This window comes from Trichomonas vaginalis, assembly GCF_026262505.1.
Source record: "Trichomonas vaginalis G3 chromosome Unknown ctg_197, whole genome shotgun sequence".
Classification (NCBI taxonomy): domain Eukaryota; phylum Parabasalia; order Trichomonadida; family Trichomonadidae; genus Trichomonas; species Trichomonas vaginalis.
This window is the reverse complement of record NW_026529284.1, coordinates 1-8071: the sequence shown is the minus strand read 5'-3', so window position 1 is coordinate 8071 and position 8071 is coordinate 1. Positions and strand designations below refer to the sequence as shown.

At 30.5% G+C, this 8071-nt stretch overlaps 2 protein-coding genes and 3 pseudogenes across 5 annotated transcripts, besides 2 other annotated features; 4 read left to right on the top strand and 1 right to left on the bottom strand.

The window, feature by feature from the left end:
• Position 1: 1 nt before the first annotated feature.
• Positions 2-3868: a mobile genetic element.
• Positions 1278-2095, top strand: TVAGG3_1092710 (annotated as a pseudogene). The gene has a single exon. A coding segment is annotated over exon 1 (818 nt).
• On the top strand, positions 2295-2831 carry TVAGG3_1092700 (annotated as a pseudogene). The gene has a single exon. A coding segment is annotated over exon 1 (537 nt).
• A 1240-nt stretch (positions 3869-5108) lies between the features above and the next one.
• On the top strand, positions 5109-5471 carry TVAGG3_1092680 (uncharacterized protein; the record flags this gene model as incomplete). Its single annotated transcript, XM_051257076.1, has 1 exon — positions 5109-5471. One exon carries the CDS (start codon positions 5109-5111, stop codon positions 5469-5471), a length of 363 nt encoding a protein of 120 aa, XP_051075707.1.
• Positions 5472-5489: 18 nt separating this feature from the next.
• TVAGG3_1092670 (serine threonine-protein phosphatase family) lies at positions 5490-5732 on the top strand (the record flags this gene model as incomplete). The annotated part of the gene is made up of 1 exon (XM_051257075.1): positions 5490-5732. The coding sequence occupies one exon, from the start codon at positions 5490-5492 to the stop codon at positions 5730-5732; it is 243 nt and encodes an 80-aa protein (XP_051075706.1).
• Positions 5733-5836: 104 nt separating this feature from the next.
• TVAGG3_1092660 lies at positions 5837-6585 on the bottom strand (annotated as a pseudogene). The gene has a single exon. A coding segment is annotated over exon 1 (749 nt).
• A 453-nt stretch (positions 6586-7038) lies between these two features.
• Positions 7039-8070: a mobile genetic element.
• Position 8071: the final 1 nt, after the last annotated feature.

Below are 8071 nucleotides of genomic sequence, written 5' to 3'. Positions count from 1 at the left end.
GTTTTTCTATGAATTTTAATAATTTGATTAATAAATCTTCATCAGGAAGAATTATTGCTGCATTTGTGATAAAATTCCATATTGAGGTAATATGGCAATAATTACATTTATAAAATGTAATTTTATCCAAAATTTTTTGGCAAATTCGCATAATAGCATTAATATTTGAAGCTGAGATTAAACCTGTGATTACTTCTGTAACTTTTGGAAAATCATCGCAATTTAATATCTCTTTATATTGAATTGAGAAATAAAAAAAATCAAATGGATTCATTTCTTCAATTTCAAGGAGATTGTAAAAATTGATAGAAGTGTTATTGCAACAAATTGTATTTGCAGCAAAAAATATCATTTGCTCGATTCCATTTTTGGAATAAATTTGCTGGAACAATGTTAAATTAAAACAGTTGCTTAATTTTTCTTCATTGTTTTCATAAAAAAGTAACAAGTTTGCAACTGAAATTTCAAAATTTTGATAATTGCCAGTTATTTCAGTAAATATATATATTTGCTTTTCTTCATCTAAAAATGGCAAATATTGATTTGCAATATTAACTAAAGTTTGGGATAAATTGTTCCAGTTTGATTTTACAATTTGTGAGCACATTATGTAATATGTAAATTTATCCGCTTTGTAGGAATTTAAAATTGTTTGTTGTTCTGTTTCAGTTAAATTACTGAATTTTTCAAGATTAATATTGTGATAAAAAATAGAATCCTTGAAACATTCTGATATCTTTTCAATGTTTAAAACGGATGCTAAAAAATGTAAAAGAACTTCATCAGTCACTGTGATTTTTTTGAAAAATTTATCCCAATTCAAGCATCCAATTGATCTTTCTGTCATTGTACTTATGCATTGATAAAGTTGATTTAATGAATCCGAAGAATAATCATTATGCTTGACTAGTTGAGTTAGTTGATACAGACTGTCGTCAGCCATTTTAAAAAAATGAATAAAATTGTATAGTAAATTATATTTGTGAAATTTGTGACGCTACATTCAATCTAAGACCAATATCTCAAAGAATTCCTCATTTAAGTATTACTTTTCATTGTTTTTTAAAAAATATCTTTGCTTATTTGTTCACTTTTTTGACATTTATTATATGCTTTTTATCATATTTCCGATGATATGAATATATATTCTATATAAGAATGACGCTACATTCAATCTAAGACCAATATCTCAAAGAATTCCTCATTTAAGTATTACTTTTCATTTTTGATTCAATTTTCGAACGGTTTTCGTAAATTTTGCATCATTTCATTTTTTAATGGGAAAATCATCTATATTTAATCAAAAAAGAGCAAACTTTACAGACGAAAATAAAATATTTATCAGGGAACAATCTGATAAATACCAAAAATCAACATCGAGAGATGAAAAAACGAATATAATCAAACAAGTTCTTCAATATTTTAATATTAAATACGCCGAAAATGAATCTAAAGCTGTCAGAAGATATTTTAGTTATATTGCAGTTAAAAATATTCCCGCAGTTACTGGAAAATATCCTGATACAATTGTTCGCAAAGATATGCTTTATTCGCATGATCATACAAATATTATTAATTCAAATAATATTGAACGTTACTACCGTTGCATCGATCATTCTTGTCAAGCACGTTATTTAGTTAAAATTGAGAACAGTTCAGTTTCCGAAGATTTACAAAAGGAACATATACCCGAATGCAGACAATTTAAAAAGTTACAAAATGAAAAAAATGATCTTCATAAATCAATGACTCTGACAGAAATATACAATAAGGCAATGGCAAAATTTTCTGAAGACAACGGCACTTTTCAGCAGATTAAAAAATTTATGACAGAACTTGCTGTTGGTACTGATGAAAACCCATTAATTAAAGATTCATTGGTCAGGGAAGTTTATAATAAGTCCAGAAAATTTTCTGTTGGAGAAAAAATTACAGACGATGAAATTGCTAATTTTTGTTTAATAAATGGCGAGCAGTTTTTCATTGGCCATGATTTTCAAGCAAATTGTGAGACGATGTTTTTTGGTTTTGAGAAGGCAATTCAATTTGCAAAAGAAGCCACAGATTTATTTTGCGATGGAACTTTTAAAATTACACCAAAACATTTTCAAAAAGGACAGATGCTAACAATTATGATTTGTGAACCTTCAACAAATCAATATCTACCACTTTTATTTATATTCATGAAAAACCGCACATTTGAATCTTATAAGAAGGCATTTGAATATATTTTTACTGTCAAGGGTATTCAATTTTCAAAGCTAATTCAAATTCATTGTGATTTTGAAAAGGGAATGATAGAGGCACTTCAACAAATTTTCCCTAAAGTCCGTATAATTGGATGCCTATTTCATTTCAAACAAGCTTTACACAGGAAACTTGTAGCACTTTATACAAAAAATTTCAATACTTTACAAAATTCTTTATTTAAGCTATATTCTATTACTCCATTCATGTCTCATGAAGAATTTGTACTTACAATGCATATAATTAATCAAAATAAAGTTGATTCGATCAAAGATTATATTGATTATTTCAACAAAGTTTGGTTGCCGCACTACAATTTAATATCTCAATATAATAATGCAACTGCAATATTCACTAATGATTGCCTCGAGAGTATGCATTCAGAATTTTCTTCGTTAAAACATCCAAACATTTATGAAGCTATTAAGAAGATATCTCAAATCCAATTAGATAAATATAACGCCATCAAAAATAACCAGAAGATCGAGCGCCATATAAAAACCGTTATCACTGATAGCTACAAAAATTATATTCTTGACTGCTTTCAAAAAGAACTTGAGAAAACAATTTTTTCTATCAAACAATACAACGTAAGTGATCTTTCTTTGGCTCAGAACGAGATTTCTCCATATGGTTCCATAGAATCGAGTTCATTGTTCGAAAATATTCCAGTTCATGATGCAGATATACTCAAATCGATCGATCTAACAGATAAAGATACAATGATCACTAAGTTTATTAATGAAAAAAGAGAAAAAATTATGGCATTATTTAATGAAACATTAAATCATCCAGATTTTAATTCATCCACTCCAATTTAAACTAATTTTGAGCAAGCCGATACAAATCAAGGTTCAGATGCTCCAATTCGCTCCGAAAATTCAAATATTGCAGACTCTACAGATTTAGAACCAGAAAATCAAAACCATCCTTCTACAAATCAAATGTCTAGTAATCTAGAACATAAGCTGGACCTTCTTGATCATATTGAAAAACAATTATCGAAAATGCGCTCGTTATTGGGAATTCTTCCTACTACAAATGCTATTGTTGGGCCGTCAAAACAAGTTTCAGTTAATAGCAAGCAAAATTCTGAAAAAAATAAGAAAAAATCTTCCATAACAACAAAATCAAACAATAAAAAACAAAATTCATCCGACAATCCTCCTAAACGTAAAGCTCCTATTTCGGAAAGGATTCTCAGCGATAATAACTTATATTTTCAAGTTCATCGAAAGAGATCGAAAAGCAAACGTTGCACATCTACAGAGAAAAAGAATTGATATATGAAGTCTAATTCCTTTTATAACTACTATATTTTTATTCTTATGACTAAAAAATAATATATTATTTAACAATTTTCATTTTTTTCTTTTAACAATTTCGTTTTATTTCCATTTATTGTTAAATGATTTTTAGCATACACCTTTCTTTGTTCATCTTCTAAATACAATTTATTTTTTCTTAGATATAATTCTATTCATTCAATTCGATCGTCATTTTTCAGTACATGATCGTAATTTTCAATTATTGATCGCGATTTTACTTCAGAATTTGTTCGCAATATTGCTTATCAAAATTATATCTCTATTCTCTCATTTCTGTTTAGTCAATATCATTAAAAAAAAAAAAAAAAAAAAAAGGTAGTGGGGCTTCCAGGCACTTCGTGCCCTCTAGCCCCGAAGATGTTTAGTATAAATGAAGTTTTTATTCGGAAAATTGTTAGTCTTCTGGTGTGAATTCGGAGGACTCTTCTTCTTCCTCCATTGCTTCTGGGAAGAAGCCTTCTTCTGGGTCGAAAACATTATATAATGTGTCGCTTTTCACAAATTATATATGTTTTCATGTTTTGTCACTTTTCTGTCACTTTTCAGGAAAAAAACATTTTTATTATTATATATAAATGAATTTTACAAAACCACCGTTACCGTTCTTTGGAAATAAGAGTAGATGTAAAGATATTATATTGAGAGAACTTAAGAAACTACCGAATGGTCTAACATTTGTAGATTTGTTCGGTGGAAGTTTCTATATATCCCATTTGTGCCATATAATATTCCCAGACTCAAAGATTATATGCAATGACTTCGACAACTATATGGACCGTCTCAAACATATTCCAGACACTAACAAAATATTGAAAGAGTTAAAAGAAAAGATTCAGATAGGTAAGATGGAACGTATACCATTAGATAACAAAAATATTGTGAGAGAGGTTTTGAAAAAAGCAGAATATATAGACTGGGATAGTATATCTGCTAGACTATTATATAGTGGTTCTATAAGAGTTCATGACATTGAAACACTTATGTCAAAAGTTTTATATCTTAACTATACAAATGTTTTCAAAGAGGACATAGATAAATATATTGAGGGTATAGAGTTTGTGAGATGTCATTGGACAGATTTGTATGAAAAATATAAAGACAAGGAAAATGTTTTCTTTATAGTGGACCCGCCGTTCTATAACACATGGGATTTTCAATACCAAGTAGACTGGACTTTGAGAGACTCTTTAGAAACTTTAGACGTTTTACATAACCATCCATGCTTTTACTTTACATCCGATAAAAGTGGTTTGGAAACCGTTATGAGATGGTTAGAGGACATACATGACTATGAGTTTAGATATGACAAGATAGAATATGAGAGAGGTCCTATAAACTGGAGAAAGTGTCATAACAAAGAAATTTTATTAGTAAGTAAATGTGGTTTGAAATCGGACTACTTGTTTTAGGTTTTTTCCATTGTGTCATTTATTTATTTGACGTGGCAGAAAAGTACAGAGAATATGAAGATGAACCAATGCCTGCAAATGTTCAGCATATGTACTCGTAAGAGATATTTTTATCTAATATTAAATGGACGCACAGAACTTAGCGAATGCACAGCAACCTGGACAACCAAACCCAGAGAATATTCCAAATGAAGTTAGAATACAAACTGCAATGGCAAACTATGGTCAAGTGCCAACAGATGTACAAATGCAAACTGCCATGTCAAATGACGCTGCGTTAGGTTTGCCACCATGGTATGCAAATATGAGATGGAAAGAGTTTTATACAAACCCTGAAGTGGGATATAAACAACTTTATGCAGATGACGCGAACACAGGAGTTGACCCAGAATATGTTTTCTACCAGAGGAGAAACAGAATGTATGAGCTCCAGTTAAAGAATGCTATGGAACTCAACAGGAAACGTAAGAGACTAGGCGGACATTAGATTTTTACATATAGTAAAATGGGTTTCTTCAGTAAGATAGGAAACTTCTTTCGAAATGTTGGAAGAGGTATATGGAATGGAATAAAAACCGTAGGAAGAGGAATTTGGAACGGTGTCAAAAATATTGGTAAAAGGGTAGGTCAGTTTGTTGGTATTATACCTAAAGACCCTGAACCAGAAGAACAAGCTCCTGTTATACAACAGCCTGAACCTGCACCACAGTCTAGTTGGCAACCAAATCCAACACCTCAACCGTATTAAAAAATTATATTTTTACCGTTCGATAGTAGTTATATATGAAACTAAGTTCTAAGTAAAACGCATGGTATAATGGAATTATTCTTTTTCTTCCATCTGTAGTAAACCATACTTGAAAGTCTGAAATACTTCCACTTGGTGGTTCGTATAACTTTGTAGGTTTTTCGTAAAAGTCATTTGCCAAGCATAAGAAAGAGTTTTGGGCGCCAGAAAATGAAGCATGAACAATAATAGCAGCTGGGTCGAAAACATCTTTAAATAAATATGGTTCATCTCTTGCATATCGACTGTAAATATTTGCTAAAGGAAGTTCGACTTTCTGATTTAACATTCTTTGCAAATAATACCATGACATTGCAGTGAATTCTGTATATATTTGTTCGTCTTTCTTTGGATTGTCTTCGTAGATTTGAAATGACACTTGTGAATTTTGTTTGTCATATACAATTCTCACATAAAGTGTGCTCTCGGTATTTGCATATTCATCAGCATATTTTGCATAACATGAATTTATTTTATCTTCTATATTTTTTAACGCAGTCTGTAGAGAAGATGAAAGGTCAACTTGTATTAGCTCAATTTCTTCCCACATTTTTCGTTTCCCTTCAGATATATAATCTATATGAAACCTTACAATAAATGGAAAACTTTTATCTTCTACAGACACAAACTTCATTCTACGAAAGCCAATAGCTTTTGTGACAGATGGGTCTCTTAGCCATCTTAATGGGTAGTCAAAACGATAGCCTTCATGCTTTACGGTCTCTGTCTCAAACTTTTGACCGACATTAGTAAAAAGTTCATCTAATGGTTTAGTTGTAGCAACTCTTGAATTTTCTTTTTCTATTGGAAGCATATTTTATCTAGAATAAAAATGTCGAAAGATATTGCTTCCATGAGAGAAATACAACACAACCGACAACTCATTATGCAAGCTCTAAATAAGAACACAACAAACTTTTCAAACTATTCTAAGATATCTGAGTCATTGAAAGAAGGAAACTTAAAACTGACATTAAACCCAATGACAGATGAGTTTCTGTTTCAAGACAATAAGAACCATACTGTCTGTATAAATCCAACAAAAGGAACTTTAAACGAGAAACCTATAAATGAACTTCTTTTGAAAGCAGATGTTGACAACAAAGCTGACAAAGAATATGTAGACGATGCAATAGCAAAAGAAGAAGAAAGAGCTAACAATGCTTATGCAACAAAAGAACATACTCATCCTGAACTAGCAGACAAAACATATGTTGACAATAAAATGTCAAGTGAAGTGACAAGAGCTGAAAACGAATATTCTAAAAAGACTCATACACATTCTATATCTGAAATAACAGACTTACAAGAAACCTTAAACAGTAAAAGTGCCGTTGGACATACACATACCATTGCAAATATTACAAACTTACAAGAAACCTTAAACAGGAAAAGTGACGTTGGACATACACATACCATTGCAAATATTACAAACTTACAAGAAACCTTAAACAGTAAAAGTGACGTTGGACATACACATACATCTTCTGAAATAACAGACTTAAACGTTAGCCTTGAAAAGAAAGCAGATAAAACATATGTCAATGAAATATACCAAAGTTTGATAGGAACAACGAAAAATATTGAAACTATTGTTGGTGACTTTTCTGTCAATGAAGAAAACAAATATTTTAGATGGGAGTTTGTACACTCCTTAAAAAATGGTATACGGTATAAACTCATTCCGAAAAATAACAATGAAATGTATGTAGGCTATATAAAGAATGATGGTACACAAGTTAAAGTTCCATTAGACAACAACTGTTACTTAAACTTATATGGAGACGAACAAAAGAAATATTTAAGAGTTTATGAAATGGCAGGTATGACGTTGGCTGACCCAGCTCCAGCACCATATTATTATGACTATGGTGTTGACGCACATGTAGACCCAAAAAAGCAAACATTATATTTAGAATATTATAGATATAAAAGATATAATGCAATAGAAAAAACGAGAATAGTATACTATTATGAAGATGACAGAAATAAATATTATAGTCAAGATTTTACCTACCCCGAAAACATAAGATTATATTATAAAAAATATTCTGACACAAACCAGAAGAAACCAGAAATAGTTACACTATATTTTAAGTTCAAAAGAGACAATCCTATATTATCTCATATGTTTGATTTAATGAACCCAGTAGGTTCTATTTATACATCTATGGAAGCAAGAGGTCCTCAAGTAATGTTTGGTGTTGGGGCATGGGAACAAATAGTCGACAGGTTTTTGTATTGTGCAAACTCTTCAAAGGAAACAGGTGGAAGTAAAACGATTTCAGGTGAAAATTTAC